We start from the raw sequence: 19,344 nt of genomic DNA, 5'->3' as shown, positions 1-19,344 counted from the left end.
CGTCTACCTTTTCCCTTCCTCCTTTCTGCTTTCCTAGGGCACGGGTACTTTGTTCCTCAGCCCCATTAATCATGGAACTAGGCCAAATCAGTCCAGAACTGTTGACATAAATCCAAATGTGAAATCCCATATTTAGCAAAGCAAAGCACAGGATGCAGTTACAGGTGGATTTTCCCACCTCAGGCTGCATTGGCAGTGGAAAAGAGTGCTGAAGAGTTAATCAGGTAAATGTGCCTTGATTGTGGGAAGGTTTGCTATAAAAGTGCTATCCCCTTGGGGCAGAAAAAGGGGTGTTGATAATGTCAGCTGTCAGGGTACCAGTAGGTCTTAATAGAACCTTTGACAGTAGGTCTTAATAGACCCTTTGAGCCTTCTTCTTTCCCCTGTATGCCATGTCGTGCCACCTTTGCCCCCTGCTCCATCTCAGATGAGGCTTATGCCTTTAACCTTAGCCCTGCCAAAGGAGCTGGAGGAGCAGTGTTGTGCTGGGGATGCAGGAGCTGCTCCATCTGTGGAGAAGTAATAGCAAAAGGGCTGTAATCTCCTGTCTGACAACATATGCTGTGGAATTGCACATTTCTGCTTTTAAGTATTGTCTTTGTCAGTTTGAAGCTGCTTGGGTTGCTTAATCTAGCTGCTGAGTCATTTTTGGCTTGGACTGATGTCATACCAGGATAAGATTCAGCTTCAGTTGGCTGCAAATTGAAACCGAGCTGAAAAGTTCACTAGTTTAAGTCCAGAACTGATGGTTTATTTTTTTTTATGTAAGCCTTTTCACTGGCTATGCATGCAAGGTTTGGTTTAGACTTACCAAAGAGATCTGGCTTCTTCTCCCCTTCTAGGTAGAGAAGAGTGTATATGTGTGTGTATTAGCCTTTTGGTGAGAGGCAGGCTTTTGAAGCAGATCTCCTTATTGACCCCAGTTACCACATGTTGATGATGCTCTCCATGTGCTACAGGTTCTTTGTAGGATCAGACAAGAACTGGTGTGCTGTAAATCCCGTGAAGATTGTGTTATCTGGGTGCAGGATTCTTGGTACTGGGATTTTGTTCCTCTTCTTTCAGCGCGCAGTGTCTGCTGATCTAACCTCAACAAAATGCACTGTGAGGATGTGGATAACATCTCAAAATCACTGTTGGGCTCCTGCCCGGAGCGGCGACTGCTGCTTGAGTCTATCTGCAGGGCCACTTCAGTGCTTGCTCTGGGCTAATGGCCTTGTTGGTGCTGATCAGGCCCAAGCCTTGGATGTCTGCAGTGAGAGACGTGAAGTAACTTTTATCCTGCTTCTCTCATAAGTGGGATTTATCCTTTAAGTGCTCTCAGATCTGAGTGCCCGAGTGCCTTTTAAATAGCAATATTCAAGTCGTTTAATTCGTCTTCTGAATTGGAGATAACTTTGAGTCAAAGGTACATAATACATGTCCTGCAAGCAAACTGATGCTTGCGGTGAATTGAAATCGTTGGTTAAAAGCTGCTTCAGTTTTGCAAAATCTACCATAACATTTTAGCTGTACGTTTTAATCAAGTTTGGCAAATCTGTTCTGACTCCATCATCCTGCTAAGTGCCCTGCTTTAGTTCCCCTTTGAATACCTTTTTCCTTTTTAATGTATATTTTTTGTGGAACCTCTCTTACTTTATAATTTTTGGATTTGAATCAGAAAGAGAAACTGAATAATGTAAGACCATTACAATTATTCTTTTGTGACATAAAGCATGTATGTGTGCACAAGATTTTTTTGTGCTAATACGTGCAGGTGGATAATACTTGAACTAGTGTTCTGCCTATCTCTAGCCTTCCAGGAGACACTTACTGCTTTTCATAATAGATTTATTAACTAAGGACTTGCTGGAAACTGGAAGAATGCAGTTTTGGGGAGAAGGAAGAGTAGGTATATATTATATATTTAGTTAGATTGTGAAGGGAAGAATTGCATGAAAAACTGTTCCTTAGCTCATCCATTTGCCCCAGCTAAGGAAAGATTCATTAATTTGAAACATTCTCTTGAAGTTTTGATTGGAAACTACAATTTTGCAGTACAGTTGTATTTAGAGGCTCCAGCTGTTTTGGGTTACTCTCAGCTTTCTCAAAAAGCTGCAGTGAGACCTGGAGAGGAAAAGAATTTCCAAAGGCTGCAAACTGAAGCTTGTGAAAGCTTGTGGAAGCCAAGTAAAATCTCCATTCTCAAATTTATTTGGAATAGTACTCTATTATGCCTGCCTTAAACTGCTCTGCAAAGGATGTTTGGTGAGAAATTTCAAATTGCCTTCAGCTTGGTTTCCTTTCTGTGGTGGAGGAGGATGATGGGAAGCCTCTTTGGATGTAGGTGTCTTGATGGTGTTTCTGGGAATGGTGGTTGCCACTCTGGCTGACACACTGCTCGGCAGAGAACAAGATGGCTCTGTAATGGGTGATCTAAGCTCCACAAACAGTTTTGTCCATTGTTAACTGGAGGTCGTTGCTAATTTAAGGCTGGCTTATCCATTACTGGTCAATACAGAGAGGAATTCGGGTGCATATGAGGAAAACGTGGTGACATGTCAGTGCTCACAGCACTGTGAGCAGTAGGATGCTCTGGAGTTGTGAGCCCTATACCATTGCTAGGTAAGGTCTGGGCATGTGGTGCTGCCTTGTGCTCAGTGGGATAAATAGTAACATTTTGAGCCACAAAACAACCTGAGGTAAGCTTCTGATTGAGTCTTTGTAAAAAGTGTTAGATTCTTTGGCTGAGGGTGGGCTGATCAGCTAGTTACACAGAAGAGCTCCCTCATGGCTTGTTCTAGAAGCTGGCTGCTAATTACCAGCAAAAGGTGGCTCTTTGCTGGGGATAGAGCTGTGACGGGAAGCTACAAAAGCAAATCACTAAACTTCTCAAGAGCAGAAAGTCAATGAATAGTAGCAATTTCCATAAACTGCTGCTGGTCACACAACCTTTTCGAACTGTTTCTTGCCCTGCAAAGATCGGAACAAATCTACAGCTTTCACCAGATTTTCACACAGTTGCAAGAAAGTATTAACTTACAACAGAAATCCATCTTAGGAGAAAAACTTCATTTTCTAGACAAGAAAAGTAGCTGTGAAACTTCTGGAAAACAAAACAAAACAAAACAAAACCAAAGACATTTATGTGTCTGACTTCTTGTTTTGGAATAAAATCTCCTCTTTCAGGGAGGAGAACACTATGTCAAACACTTAGATAGACACTGATAAGTGATATTTTTCTGCTTGCCACCTGCAGTTTTCATGCATCCTTCCCCATCCTTTGGGAATGACTTCAGCTTCTCCCATGCTGGCTTTAAGATATTCTTGTTCTGCAGATGTCGGGAGCTTTTCACCATTCTGTGCGTTAAGATGTATTAATTGCTGAGCTTGCAACGATACAGAATTTTTGTTCAGTACAACCTTCAGCCATCTCACCATCTCTCAAATTGCTGCTCAAGCTCTGTAATAACTATTTTAAGGAACTGGAAGTGTAAGAGGATATACAGTTTGGATGAGGAAAGGAGAAGTGTAATATTCACCGTGTATATATAAATACATACATATATATATATAGCAAACTGAGATGACTCAAGTTGGACTTCACGCGGGCACTCCAGGCAAGCTCTAAGACTGCTGTGAAAGTAGCACAAGGATACTTAATAACTGAACAGCGATGGTAAATTTTTCCATGCTCAAATTATGTATCTATGGGTTTTATATAAGGCCCACTGTTCACAGCTGAGTTTGGGTTCTGAGATTTAGTTTTCAAAGGTGCTTCTCTGAGTCCTGTGTGTGTTGGAGAACCTATTTTTTTATTACTTAGAAGTGATTGAAAAGAGTGGACTGCTTTCTAACAAATCTTTTTTTATTTCTTTGCCATTCAAAAATGAATGGAGGGTTAATTTTTAACTATCTACTTTTAAGATTTTCTAAAAAAAAATCAGGATTGCTGGCTTTTCTTTAAGTAAAAACTAAAAAAATAATTAGGAAGTTGCTAAGTTCGAATTTGAATTTCTAGGTCTGCTTGCTTTCTGAGTTCTCTGTTAGTATCTGTTATCTGATGTGCAGTGTGGTCACCTGCAGCACATGATACTGCTGGGAAAAAAAATGGCTTGCTCTCTAGCACTCAGGAGCTGTGGGTCACCCAGCTGCTTGGGCCATCAGTTAAAAATGGGCTTTAGAGATGGCTGCCAGAGCTATAACTCATGCATTTCTTTCTTTTTGTTGCCTTTTCTAGGAAGCTGCTGGAAGACTGCTGCGACCCTGGGCAGCTCTTTGCGATGACAAAACAGAACTCCCCAATGGGAAAGAACCTCTGGTTTGATGGGGAATTTTTGTATTCTTTCACCATTGACAATACAACTTACTCGCTATTCCCACAGGTTAGTAACATTTTTTCTTCTTTCAGTATTGATATGTTAATATACTAAATGGTGATATGGTACAAATGAATATAAGTTAGCTAACTATTAGTCAATAAATACTCTATCTTCATTTCTCAATTCAAAACTTTTTTACTTCTGCATTCTGAAAATTGCAAAATAGCAGTATGTGTGTTAATATTTCCTTGGTCACCTTCCAATTGTGCAGATATACACAAGTAATGAAATAGGACCACCTGTCTTGATTTTGAAAATGGTGATAAGTTCTGGATATTTTTAGAGTGTGATTTCTGTATTTCTAGCAGTGATCACACTCTTGAACTGGGATTTCAAACTGTGACAGGCAGAAACTTCCGTCAGTTCATCATGGATTGAGGGTCTTGCATAACTGTGTGCCCCAAGAAGCTGGCACTAGAAATGAAGCATCAAACCTGGCAAGACTGGTGCTGATGCTGTGTGAGCTGGCAGGGCTGTGGGGCTCACAAGTTGAATCCTGAGGAAAAACTGGTCCTGTAACACATAGACATCTGTCAGTGTCATTGGCATACGTATTCTATTTTTCTTCTCAAGCTGTTTGAAAGGGCAGCTTCTGGCCTGCCTTTGGATCCAAGTTCAGATTAGATTGGTTCCACTGATGTCAGTGGATTTGCTGCCACGTAGGCTGGCTGAGTTTATCTGGCATAAATGTAACAGGAGAGATATGTACAAACCTAAATTGTCATCTCAATTGCTGTGATGCTGATTATTTGGAGTAACTCTTTGCCTTTCAGTTTCTCATCTAGGCTTGCTCCCCTTTAGATCAGTCTTGCTAGGATATGGAGACAGCTCGTGTGAAGGTGTCCAAGTCACCTCCAAATTAATGGAGTTTATTGATGGCAAACAGTGTAGGCACAATAACAGAAGCTTACGTGACTTGGCTGACTCATGTTGTGTTTTGAATACTGGAAATTGTTGTTTTTCAGCAAGTTGCTTGTATTTTTAGTTATATATTAACTAATGTTAAATTAGTTTATGATATTGACATGGAATGTGGGAGGAGATATGGTTTTTGTGGCTATGGGTTTAAAGAAAGCTGAACATCTTGACATATTGGTTGGTTTACGTGTTATTTTAATTTCTTAGATTAAAGATATAGGTATTTTTTAAGTCTTGCAGTTGATGAGTCATTCACACCAGGTTTTCCTTTTGTTACTGTTTCATTTATATGTAGCAGAGTTTTGGCTTGTTAAACTGATGCTGCAAATGAACATCAAAAAGTAGTTTTGTTTATTTTTTAACAGTTTTCAGTTCTCAACAAAAGAATTACAGCTTTGAATTAGCTTAGTTTAGTGGAGAAAGGGTGAGGAAGGGCTAAGATATAGGGAAGAGTGATCAGAGCTGCCACTTCTTGTGTTAAACAGAGAAACAGTGTTCTGCTGTGTCTTATTCAGGTCACTACCACTTTCATATCACTGCACCGTGGCTGTTGTAATGGACCTCTACCTCCATGCACTCAACATTCCTTAGGTCTATTCCACAGCTGTTGGTCCCTGCAAGCTGAATAAACAAGTAGATGTCTGATGCCTGGAGGGTGCTTTCCCTGTGGTATGGCTAGAAAGGGGGAGTTCTGCTGGATTTCTCTCCCTGCCATTGAGACTTGTAGAAGGCTTATAGTGGGTCCCAGAGTAGCAGCTGTAAATCTTTTTTGATGTGTGTTAATGATTTGTTGCTACAGCATTGCTCTGTTTCTTGGAGAAAGCTAAAATCCTTGGTAGAGCCGTAAACTTTATACCTTACAGATGTTGTCAGCAACCACTTAAAATATGTATAAGGTTTTCAGTGTTCAGAAAGCCCTTGTCTGGGCTGGTATAGAGAGGTCATTGTATTTTGTGCTGAATTTGAGATTTCACATTTGGTTTTGTTGGGATTAAACTCAGACACATCCTTCCACAGAAAATTATAGAGCACTGGATGGGCTCTTTCAGAGAGATAAGTTCTGGGTAGAGAGGAATAATGATCTCAGGAAGTCCAGCGGTTTCCAGGCTCCCAAGCCCTGTCCCCAAAGATTTTCAGTTAGCCAGATTGAGAGTAATGGCTCTGAGGAGGCCTGAAGAGATAAAACCTGAGGATCAGTATGAGTTGAGACTTGAAAGTCTCTGATTGCCTTGAACCTGCCCAATGGGCTGCACAGAGGCTGGCACAGTACTGCTGGGTTGCTGGTGGGAAGGCTGGACCATTGCGATCTCCAGCTCCAAAGCAGTGCTAGGAGGCAGCTATAGGACTTACAGGAATTTAAAAATACTGTTCTTTTAAGAACTGTCAGGCATTTCTGAGAAATGCTACTTGCTGCTACTCCTTTTCTTGCAGGTGCTCTTCCCCATAACTTGATGTATTATTCCAATGTATTCTGCCTGCAGGAATTTTGTAAACCTTTATCAGATGATTTCCAAATAAACTTGAAAATTTATGAAAATTGATTTGCAGCAAATTCTTAAATTAAGTTTTTTTTCTGTGTCCCTCTTTGTTTCAAGAAAAATACTAGACTAAATTTTTCAGGCCTCTACTTTGAAGAATAGTTTCTGTTAGCTTACTAGCAACAGGCAAACAATTTTTGTGAAGATTAATATTCCTTTCAAACGTGTTGAGAAGCTTAAAACACTTACAAAATGTGGGTATATTCTGAGATGCTCAGAGGATGTAACAGGAGTGTAAAGGGCCACAGCTAAGATGATTTCATCAAAAAATATTTCCTCCAAAATAAGAGGAAGGAGACTCCACCCCCACCATTCTGCTGAGTTTAAGCCTTTCTGTGCTTGCAGAAGATTTCTCAGTGCTTAACTAGTTATTAACTTACAGGATGAAGTAACGCAAAACTAAATAGGAAATGTGTTCTGTTTGATGGAATAGAATAAGCTGACTATGAATCAGTGGAGACTTACAGAACAATAAGAATCTCAGAACTTAATATGCAAAGTGTTGTTTACTTTTGAAAGTGAACTGTACAAAATAGACTATTTTTCACCTGAGTAATCCGTGCAGATAAAGTTCTTACAGCTGGTTCAACATTTTCTGATGGATTGCTTTTCCTCTAAAAAATGCTATTTCATTGGAATATAAACTTGGTATCGGTTCAATGGTTTTTTCATATTTTCTTTGAAGTGAAAAGGCTAAAAGGTTTTGGTAGTGTTACAGTATTTCATTTTATCATTTTCAGAATGCAATATTTCAAATGTTTTTTTTATGTTTTTAATCAGCTAGCTTTTTTCTATCCCCATGTTATTTGATTGTAATTGTACTTCTGCTTCCTGTGTGTCATTTTTTCTACTGACTTCTAGAGCGGAAGTAGTTTTCTTTCTTTAAAACAAGCAAACACAGAAACATTACGCAGACTGCAACAACTTTCCTGTGCTGGAGAGAAAATGCTAATTGCTCATAGTCAGTGCTCCATGGTGAGAGGAAAGGAGTGTAAGATGTGGCTGATCACAGAGCGTAGGGTGCAGTGAGAGTGGAGACCTCTTCTACATCTGATCTCCCAAAACGTATTGTGGTGGTGTTGCTGCAGCTGTTGGATTATATGATGTGAATTCAATTGAAGGCAGACATTTCTTGACAACAGCTTCACTGTATCGCTTGCTGTGATCTATGGCATTATTTGGCAGTTTAAGGAGACAAAAAGCATGGAGGCTGCATATTACTGTAAGTATGTGTTTAATATTAACAAATGGAGGTTATTCTTACTGTGTACCTACCAGTTTTCTCAATCATTTCATGTAGACCTGAATTTTCAGTATTAGTCCTGTAAGGATGGTAATTTTGGTATGTAGCTGAGGCACTGAAGGATCAGGGATACAGAGGGCTTTATCGCAAGAGGAATCAGTATCATGGCTGGATAAACCTCTGATAATCCAGGCTCTGATGTCTCAGTTTGACTACCAAAGGCCACGAGTGGCTTCCAAATGTGTTGCTCCCCACAGTGGTCCAAATACTCTTCAGGAAATTAAACTGTGTGATGTGAAGTCCTGCTCATGGCATAATGGGGATGTGCTTACTTGTGACTCTTCAGCCTGGAGGTTCAGTCCTGTAGCTCTGGTCCTGTTGCACTGAGGCATGACAGCAGGCATAACTAGCATTTTCCACCCTTCATTACCTGTCTAAAATAGGAGAAACCAGCCTTCCATATATTCCCTTCAGTAACTTTTAGATGCAGTGCATAAACACAATTATAACCACAGGAGTAGCTTGGATGCAAATCAAAGCCAGGTGAGAGGAAGGTGAATTAGCAGCTATCAGCTTTTAAGTTAGAGAAAAATGCAAGCTCTTTTCAAACATTTGCTGAAAGAAATTTACACCCCTTGCTGTTTTTTTTAATTCCCCTGAATTTGAAAACAGAATTTTAGACCATATTTACTACTAGGGCAAAAAAACCCTCTTTCCAGTATTTAACTGTTTTTGCAAATATTAGGTTTTTGTTGTTGTCAAAAGCTTACAGCATAATTTTGAGTAGAACTGATATGAATTTTCAAGGTATATTCTTCCAGAAATAAGATATTTAAATCAAGTGGAATTATTTCCTCTTCTATGCAAGTTATTATTTTGAAGGAGAGAGAATAGATTTCAAAAGAAATTTCAGAAGTCAAACTTCATTTTTTTCATTTGAAAAAATGAAATAACTCATTGTATTGTATTTCACTGAAGCAATTGGATGTGTTAGATACCAGTAAATTAGTTCAAATTACTATAATGATCTCTCATCTGCTCCAAACCCTTTCTAAAGTTTTGTCTGCAAAATGATGTCAGACAGAAGGATGGTTGCTTGTAATGAGCATCTCATGAATAATCATCTCAAATGACTGATGAGAAACCCAGAGGAGATGGCTTTGAATCACAAATAAATTTGTGAAAGCTAGCAACTGTTTCTGGGTACCTTGTAAACAGAAGAAAAATACTGTCTTTCAAATAATTGATTAAATTTAAAATTTTGTCCTTAATATAAAGGTAGGGGGGAAAGTGTTATTGCTTCACTTGTAAGTGTAGTGGGGAGACTTTCTCTGGCATTTTCTGGGTTATCTAGATGAGTGTTGTGTTTGATAACACCTTAATGATTAGGATCTGTGGGTAGTTTTGACTGATTTTAGACCAGAACATAGACTTGATCCAAAAATTGTGTGTAAAATGGCAAACCACCCCAAGTGAAGGATTTGATGGATTCTGCTGTTGTCAGAAGGTATGAAATTATTAACTTTGGTGTTGACTTTGGAAGTGCTGTGTTCGTCTGTTAAAAGTGTTCTGGTAATTTTTGCCAGCACTCTGACTTACTGAAGTACTCTTTCCTCAGTAATTAATTGCTTCTTGAAGAAATTGAAATATTGGATGTCATCTGTGTCCTGATGTTTTTTTTTTTTTTCCTTGATGTCCTGGGCAGGGGAATAATGTGCCTACAGACATAACGACAGCCTTTTAGCAACCCTTATATTTTATCCCATTGATTCTGCTGTATAAGTAATACTTCTGTGACTTCTTTTGTGCTGCATTTAATTAGTATTTGGGGGGTTTTCTTATTTCTGTCACTTTTCTCTTCCTTCTTTATTCTCTCTATTATTTTTTTTTCCTCCCTAAGTATGCTGTAATACAAATAGTCTTTTTGATTGGGTCTACATATGTTTATTCAAAATAAAATTGTAGTAAACATATATTATTGCAATCATGGAAAACATACTGTATATTAATATGAGTAGAAGCAGTTATATCTTGTGAAGTGACATTAAGAATGCAATTAAAAGGAGATCTTCTGAGTAGCTGGCTTCTGAACAGCCTACAAAACTGTCAGATAGTGCCTGTCATAACTAGGATATGAAATGCTAAATGTACAGACCTGACAAATTTTGATCTTTCAGAGCATGTGTCTTCCCTTCAATACTAGGTAGTCTCTGTAGCATTGAGGTAATTGAGATCAAAAACCTGTCTTAGTATTTAGTTAAGTGAAACCTGTACCCTCACTTTGATTACTGACTAATTAAGAATTGTGTAATTAGTCCATTTTGTGCAGCCTGCTGGCAAAGCAGGGAGAGGGTAGCATCTGTCGTATCTGGTCGGTTAAGTAAAAGCCAAGGTCCATCTGAAACTACTCCATATAGACAAAGTGTGAACAAGCCCACTGGTGAAAATCAAAGTTATGCTAAAAAGTCTATGAGATGGAATGTGCATTGTTTGAGAAGATGTGTAATGGGCTCTAATGTTAAATCTGTCACTGTTGATCACCAGATGCGTGCTTTGGTCTTTCTCTGCTTGCCAAAATGAGTTTGGCCAAAATGTGTTCAGCCAGACTGACTTATCTGCCTGGAGTTTATCTGCACATGCCAAACTGGTTTTATCTCAGTCAGTGCAAATAAACAGACACTGACCTTTCCAAATGTAGCAAACGGAGGGGAAATGGAGAAGGACATCTAGCTGCAAAGTGTCAGATGCCCCAAAGGCAAAGAAAGGGGAGGAGCCACCTTAGCTCAACATTTCTGTTTCAGTCTGGAGTGACAGAGTGTCAGACACTTTCTGACCTAGGTAACAGAGAGGCTGATCCAAGCACAGTGCCTTTTTGTCGGACTGACCCTCAGGTGTTCAAAAAACACAGATCAATCCTGTTATGCAAAAGCACCAGTGCTACTACCTAAGCTTTGCAAGTCCAAAAGTAAGTGCACAGAAGCAAGTTATTATTCATCAGTCTAACAGAGAGGTGCTCACGTTACTGGGGACTTGGTACCAACTCCTTGGTGCTGGTGGCAGCTGGCCAGCAGAGTCTGCACCAGCCCTTAGTACTGTGGCCAGATGTGTCACACCGGCAGACAGTAAAGCATCCTGTATCAGAACGAGCAAGGTCATTCACAGGAAGCAAGGATACTTAGTTACAGCAGCAGAGCAGTTTCTCCAAAAGAGCTTCTTCTAGCTACATGAAGCTAGAGGCAGTTTATTTGTGTTCTCAAGATAACATTCACCCTTTCTCACCAGCCAGTCACCTGTTCAGGTCATGATTGGTATTTTCCCATACAAATCCCGTTGCTGTTTGGGAGCTGGGGGAGATGAGGGTGTGGTAGGGCAAATGTGGCTCTGCTTCTGCATTGTAATAAACACTGAGCAGAACTTAAAATAGCATCACAACCAGTGGGCTTGCTGTTGAGCCCACTTCAGACAGAAGAGACATGGGGTACTTTCGAGAGGATACTTCAGCCATGAGAACATTTAATCTCTGAGTGACTTTTTATTTGGAAAACACTTGGAGTAGCACAGCTGGTTTATTAATTTTCACTAGAACCCAGGGCTGTATGGTTGCTGACTGGTAGAAGCAGGCCTGCTGAGAGTGAAGAGGCCATGGCAGAGCTGAGTGATGTGGACACGGCTCAGTAGGCCCTGTGGAATCCCTCTGGCAGAGGCAGGGAAGCTATTGGGGCAGAGTGTGCTAGTGCATGTTTCTACTCATTAGCTGCACAACTGAGCTTTTCTAACTCAAGTGAAATTTATTACAGTAACTAGAAGACATGGTTATGGATAAAGCCACATTATGCTGTGGGACTGTAAAAGAGCAAAAAACTAAAGACGAAGAGGGCAGTGTGGGCTAGGAGGATCAGAGAGGCTATGCTAGTGCCTGGGAATTTTGCAGGCTTTTTTTGGTTAATGTTGAGCTGTTTTACAGGGCTGTAAATTTGCTGCTTCAAAAGCTAGAAATGTCACAAGTGGAGGAACAGTTAAAGGAAGTAGTCACAGATGGGCAGCCATAGGAACAGTGAACTTCCTGTGGCTACCAGTAATTACAGGGCGTATGATCTGCCATGCTGAGGGTATGATAATACAAATCAGAGATATTTCTAGCCTGCCCAAAGGCAAAGCAGTTAAAATTGTTTTGTTAGGTTCATTGTGGCTTTGTATAAATGATGACAATTATAGAATCATAGTATGGCTTGTGTTGGAAGGGGCCTGAAGGATGATCAAGATGATCAAGTTTCAACCCCCTGCCACAGAAGATAAAATTCTTGCTCAATGCAAGTTTTTTTTCTGAACTCATTTATATACCAATATTTCTGCCCAGAGGGCAATTAAACCTTCTTTGGAAGCCAGTGTTTAAACCTTGAGTAAAATTTATCCTTTATGTCCTGGCCACCTGCTAGTCTTCCTAATTATTTATAAATTTTAGTATTGAATTATCTTGTTCAGTCTATAAACTTCTCAAAGTGTATGTAACTGTATATATCAATTATTCAGTGATTATGTTGTGTTATATTAATTTGCTGTATTCAGTAGTTAGCTTTCTTGAGGTTTAAATACTTCTGAAATAGACTTCAAATCAGTACTGGGGTGAGGCTTAGGTTTGGTTCCTTTTCATGCTTAGCATTTACGACCTGGCAGGAAGCTTGAGTAAGAACTGATGGAACACTACATATTTCTGTTTTTCATGTGGTTGTTTGGTTTCTTGAGGTGACTCACATAAATTGTGCCGGAGGATAACAGGTTATCAGATGATGTTCAGGAGGCATTTCACCCACAGCAAAGATGTGTATGCCCCTGTTCCTCTGACTATTACTAAATATGGATGGAAGAACAACTTCAAGTCTGCGGGCTTGAAGAAAATCAAGGAAGGTTATGCTATTCCAGAAGCTATAAAAAGGAGTAGCACATTTGCAAATCTTGAAGGAGGATTATGTAGTGACTTTCAAAGGAACCTTGGTGTCTTCTTGCTTAGGAGGGAGTGTAGCCTAGCTTTACATTTAATGAGAAATCGACTGCATTACAGTTTAGGAATTGACTTACATAGCTGGGCATGGTTGATTTAAAGTCTTTATAACCTGATACAGTGTGGAGGTGAAGGGCGGTGGTTCTCTTCTGGAACAACTTTAGTTCATCTAAACAGCTCCCAGGAGGCAAGTATTGACTTCCAGATGGTGTTCCAGACACTGTAGTGATCTTTGTATTACAGGATGCACCAGAAAAATCCCACTGTGCGTATGAATTAACATTTAGCTTACTGTTGTTCATATTAAGAATTCAGGATGCTTTTTAAATTTTTTTTTTAATTTTTTTTTTTAACCGTCTTTTTTAACAGAGCTTAGGCTTTTACAGCATTAGAAGAGATGATTTTGACAATGAAATCAGTGCTGCAAATTGTCCGATGGCCAATAAATACCAATCTGAGGTGATAATTTTGAGTGTGTTGGCTAAAGAGGTGGGCTATGATGGCAAGATAATCAGCTGGCAGATCTTTAAGGAAGCTTTCCTCAGGGCACAAGAGCTCTCCATCCTGCAAGTCAGGAAGGAAAGGCAAGAGACTGGAATGGCTGAAGCAGGACTTGATGGTCAAACTGAAGAAGAAAAGAAAATGCACAGACAGTGAAAACAGGGAGGGCTACTTTGGGAAGAATATAAGGAAGCTGCTAGGTTGTGTAGGGATGGAGTCACGAAAGCCAACGCCCAACTTGAACTACACTTGGCAAGAGGTGCCAAGAAGAACAAGAAAGGCTTCTACAGGTACCTGAACCGGAAAAGAAAAGTCCAGTAGGATGTATCCCCTGTAGTGAATGACACAGACAAGCTGGTGACAACAGACAAGGAAAAGGCTGAGGTACTTAACTTTTTTTGCCTCAGTCTTCTCTGTTAACTGCTCGTCACACAGCCCTCAAACATTTGGTTTGGTAGAAGAGGGAGGGGGAAGTTACATCCTTCCCACTGTAAGTGAAGGTCAGGTTTGTGACCACCTGAGGAACCTGAATATTCATTGGTCTATGGGTCCCGATGAGATGCATCTCAGAGTCCTCAGGGAATTAGATGATGTAGTTGCCAAGGTACTCTCAATGATATTTGAAAAGTCATGGCAACCAGGTGAAGTCCAAGGTGACTGGAAAAAAAGGTAACATCACACTCATTTTTAAAAAGGGTAAAAAGGATGACCCTGGGTGCGACTGGCCTGTCAGTCTCAGCTCTGTGCCAGGAAAGATCATGGAACAGATCCTCTTGGAAGTAATGCTAAGGCATATGGAAGGCAGGGAGATAATATCGGAGAACCAGCATAGCTTCACCAAGGGCAAATCCTGTTTGACCAACCTAACGGCCTTTTATAATCAGTAAGGCCTTTGACACGGTAACGCACAACATCCTTCTCTCCAAATTGGAAAGATGGGGATTTGATGGATGGACTGTTTTATGGACAAAGAACTGGTGGCAGGATTGAGTCCAGAGAGTGGTGATCAATGGCTCAATGTCTGGATGGAGATCAGTGATGAGTGATGTTCCCCGGGAGTAGTGCTGGAGCTGATACTCTTTAATATCTTCATCAGTGACATTGACAATGGGGTTGAGTTCACTCTCAACATGTTTGCTGGTGACACCAAGCTGTGGAGTGTGGTTGACACAGCAGAGATGCCATTCAGAGAGACCTAGACAGGCTTGAACAGTGGGCTCAGGAGAACCTCATGAAGTTCAGCAGATCCAAGTGCAAGGTCTTGCACCTGTGTCGAGTCACTGCCGATACAAGCTGTGGGGTGAAAGGATTGAGCACAGCCCTGCAGAAAAAACCTGGGGGTACTTGTGGATGGAAAACTGGACATGAGCCAGCAATGTGCTCTCACAGCCCAAAAAGCCAACTGTATCCTGGGCTGCATCAAAAGAAGCATGGCCAGCAGGTCGAATTAAAAAATCCTGGGGACAGATTTAGGCTGGAAGTTGCAGAAGAGCTACAAGCCTTGTGGGAACACTGTCTCCAATGGCTTTATTTTAATTTGTGTAAAATATACTGGGTTAATTGGCTCCAATTTATTATGAAGGTTCAGATGAAAGGCACTGGATTCCAGATGGTCATTTGATCAGATGGAAATTACCTGAATTAAATCCTAAATATCAGTTCTGTGAAAGCAGTGATGTTTTCTAAGAGTTCCAAATCATGAAGAAGTTAAATATCTTCCATACACTGGCATGGGAATAGCATGACACACGAAGAAAAAAATGGTCCATGGCAGGGCTCCTAGCTTTTCCTTTTGTTCAGAGAATGTGTCTCTGTGAGGAAGGGCATGCAGATGAAGCATATAATTCCTCACATCCTATGCTTGGTAAGTGTAGTCATAATGTTTTGTTCAAAACAATGTCTAGATTCATGGAACAATTTAGGCAAGGGTATATTACACTGAAATGCAAGTGTGTTGCTGTCTCTTGCTGAGGGAGTTATCTAGTTAGCCATTCAGTCAGACAGGGATATATGTACTATGTAATGCTGATAGACCAATTTCAGATGTGTATAACATCTTCTTACTTATGATTTTATGGGGTGTGACCAAAGTGTCTGCAACCTATTAAGTCCCCTGGAAATGAGGCTTTCCTACAGAGACCGAAGAAGAATATCTGCACGGTTAAGTTGTTAGCAGAGACACCAACGTTATTGCAAACATCTGTGGTATGTGTAAGGAAGCAGCTTGCTTGGACATCTATCCTCACTCACCTGTTTTGTAGCATCTCACTGATTTTTGTTGTATCTAGTTAAATAGATGTCATAGCTAGCTGCAGATTTATGCCAGGGAATGTCTAGCAACAACACATGTTGATTGAGAATGTGCTTGTTATTTTCATACTGTACCTGCTGTACTTGGACAAGAAGAGCCAGTTGTAGAAGATAAGTGATCTGGATGTGTCCTCTCAATTGAGAGACACCAAACCAAAGTCAACATGAGCAAGAATGATTTTACACAGTTGCTTTTGCACTCAGAAGACTGCACAAAGAAGTGCATTCGTTTACAGCACATAATCCAGACATAACTTTCTAATGTTACTTTTACAAATACAGGCTTTTAGGGGAAAAAGCTTCACATCTTCACAGGGGATTCACTAGGCAGGGTTACACTAAAGTACAGAGGCACTGACTCTTCACATGGACATGCACAAAATTATTGTCTGGTGGGATGGATAGTGGTATTCAGAACTCAATGCCCCCTTACCTCTGCTCCATGTCAGATAGCTCTACCTGGGCTGTGCCTGACAGATATTAACTCATAATTTCTCACAGCTTCCAGTAAAGGGAATTTCACAGCCCACTAGACAGTCCATTCCAGTACTTCTCTGTCCTTACAGGTAAGACGTGTTTCCTGATGTCTGCCTTCAAAGTACCCTTTGGCTATAATTTAAGAGTTTATTTTCTTATCTTTTACACATACAATTGTTTTAAATTTCCCACAGCCTTTTTCTGTATACTAAGCAACCTCGACTTTTTCAATCAGACCATTTTTTCTAAAGCACTGAACATTTTTGTTTTTCTAACTGTATGTAAGGAAGATGCATGACAAATGTGTGGAGGTAGTACAAAACATCAGGCGAATAAGGGCCATATCCTCTGAAGGGTAGACTTTACAGGAACCTATCTGCTAGAATAGGCTTGCATTTAGTGTTGCTAATCATTCCTGTAGCCAAATATCGCTGGATGTTGCTGCTAATGAGGCAAACCTTGTGTTCAGGCACACATGCTCATTTTTTCTCGCTAATAATACTCACTGAAGACAGAACAGGGGATGGACCTGAGATTCCTTCTTCTTTCTTGGGTAAGATGTCTGTAATCACAGCTCTACCAGAATGCTTCAGCTATTCTAGCCTGTCTCTCCACCACAGTAAACTGAACATGTTTTATGCAGGTGGAAGGCAGGCAGACAATTGTCAATGATCAGTGTCCTGTGCAAGGGACTCAGTGAGGATTACATTAAGCTGCTATTGTACTACTGTTTCTCAGTGTATAGAGTCAAGGCGAATTAGACCTGACTGAAGGGCATGAAGTAGTACCAAGAAACACTTTGTTGATCATTTTTAACCTGGTTGTGAATATAATAAGAGTGGGAATATGGAGTGTATTCTGTTTTTCAGATTGGCTAACCTATTTGCAGGCTCATTCTTTTATAGACATTCCTCATTCAGACCATCTCTGTCCTTTTCCTCAATCTAAAACCCACTGTCTTCTCACATCCTTCCCTTGCAGCATGACTTGGTATATGCTCAGTGTAACTTGTTGTTCAGGAGTAATGTTACAAATTTAAGTGATGGGGCTAGGCTTAACAGAAGACAGTTTAGGTTAAAGGAGACAACAAATGCAAAGGCTACACAGATCTATCCTGTGATCCAATATTGTGCCTGAAGAAGAAATCAGAAAGCTGAAGATAAATAATCCTTGGTATGACTATGATGCTCTTTATAGCAATTCCCTCAAGCACTTTACAGTCATTCAAATTCAATATATGGTGTTACTGCACAGTTAAATCTATGCCTAGAAACCTCTGGAGACAGTTAAAACAAGGGCTTTTGCATGGGGAATATGTAGAGAAGAAATACTGCCAACCCCCCTTTTCCTATACTATAAACATATATGCATGACGAACCACTACATCTTTTGCTTCATAGACCAAATTAAAAAGCATTAGATCAACAGTATCCTCTTACTAAGTATGGTTCTTCTAGGGAAGAGTGGATTTAGCCTTTGTGGCTGCTTTCAGGGTAATTTTTTCCCCCCAGTTCTTGGCCTTTACTAGCTTTTGAGCTGACAGATACAGTAATGACCGTTCCTGAGTAACTTTTGGGGATTCCAGTGACATTCCTGAGGGGAGCTAGAATGAAGTGGATATATTGTAATGTGCTCTGAGTATAGCTCAATCAGGTCATCTAAGTTGCATGTATTTACAGACGTGAAGTTGTAAGAATTGACACCTTCTTACTCAACATACACCTCTTTCATTTTGCCAAGGTTGATCTTCCCACTGACAAAAGGAAGTTTTCCTTCTTGTCACTCTTTCAGAGCACATATAGCTACAGAAAAACAAGTTGAATTCTATTCTGCCATGCTCCTAAATAGCATTGCCAACTTGATAGTTTTCTTTATATCATACATTTGTTAGATGCTAAGATTTTACATGACTTGATTACCCTTGCTTTTCCATGCAAGTGACAGAGTATAAGACAGATCAAACCAGATCTGATTTGTGAAGAGATCTAACAGATGTCTTGATTTCAAAAATTACGTTTTCTAAAAATGAGCACTTTCTCTTCAAATCTGTGAGAGCAAAGCTCTGGCTTGTCTGTTGAGACAGGCTCCTTCTATGCCTAAATTTGAGCTGAGGTCTGGCTGAAAATGTAAAGCTAGTTTTTTTTTTTTTTACTCCCAGACACCTTTGTCTTGTCTCTCTTCAGAGGGAGACACGTTCATGGCTTCTTAACATCGGCGTAGCTTCATTTTCTCCTGGGTTTCAGTCCAAGGACTCTGTACTGAGCTGTTCTTCGCAGCTCCTTGGTCTGCTGTTAAAGTTCTTTCTCCTGCCCTTCTCACCACAATTTTGTCTAGCTTTGAATTGTCTCCTTGGTAGTGTCCATACTTTACCACCTGCTGCCTCTATTCTTCAGTCTTCACTAGCATCTCTTTTTAGTTGGTCTTTTAATCCCAGTTAGGGGATCAATTGACTCTTCTGTTAATATTTTTTGGGCTGCTGTCATGTCTCATGGAGATCACATAGCTTACTGAAGACCTTAGAGACAGAGAGTTGTAGTGATAGAGACAAGGAGCATGAATTTCATTTTACACCTATTTTACAGCAGCCACTTTTCTGGCTTCTGTGAAGTTACATCTCTTGTACACTGCTGAGGGGATTTGAATCCTGCATGAGGCTGAGACAACCCCCTTCTATCTAAGTGCTATTCCATTAGCCCAATGCTAGGGTGATTTGCACACCTGGAGGGAAGTTCAAAGCGTTCTAGAAATGAATTACAGCTTTTTGTTGTCAATTTTTCAACTGTAAAATGATCTACTCATGATTGGTGTCAGATACGGGTTGCAGTTTTGAATTGCTTATTCCTTTGTGTCAAGGTGTTTTTTTCTTTTTTTTTCCCCAGAGTGGTAATACTCTGTAATAATGTTCTCCTGTTATTCTGATAGCTTTGCTGTGGTTTTGAGGGTACGTGAACACAAGTAAAATAAACTTTGTAAAAGAAGGTATTTTTTTTTTTTTTT

At 40.1% G+C, this 19,344-nt stretch overlaps 1 protein-coding gene across 1 annotated transcript in view; it reads left to right on the top strand.

Annotated features, from left to right (window-relative positions):
* Positions 1-19,344, top strand: part of ST8SIA1 (ST8 alpha-N-acetyl-neuraminide alpha-2,8-sialyltransferase 1) — a 144,946-nt gene that overhangs the window by 40,333 nt on the left and 85,269 nt on the right. Inside the window, exons 2-3 of the mRNA XM_019611649.2 lie at positions 3,568-3,658; positions 4,220-4,364. Of these exons, the coding sequence (XP_019467194.2) occupies positions 3,568-3,658; positions 4,220-4,364 (236 nt within the window). The remainder of the gene's footprint in view (positions 1-3,567; positions 3,659-4,219; positions 4,365-19,344) is intronic.

Source organism: Meleagris gallopavo, chromosome 1 (genome assembly GCF_000146605.3).
Source record: "Meleagris gallopavo isolate NT-WF06-2002-E0010 breed Aviagen turkey brand Nicholas breeding stock chromosome 1, Turkey_5.1, whole genome shotgun sequence".
Lineage (NCBI taxonomy): Eukaryota > Metazoa > Chordata > Aves > Galliformes > Phasianidae > Meleagris > Meleagris gallopavo.
Note: the sequence above shows the minus strand (reverse complement) of the source record. Positions and strands in the feature narration are given on the sequence as shown.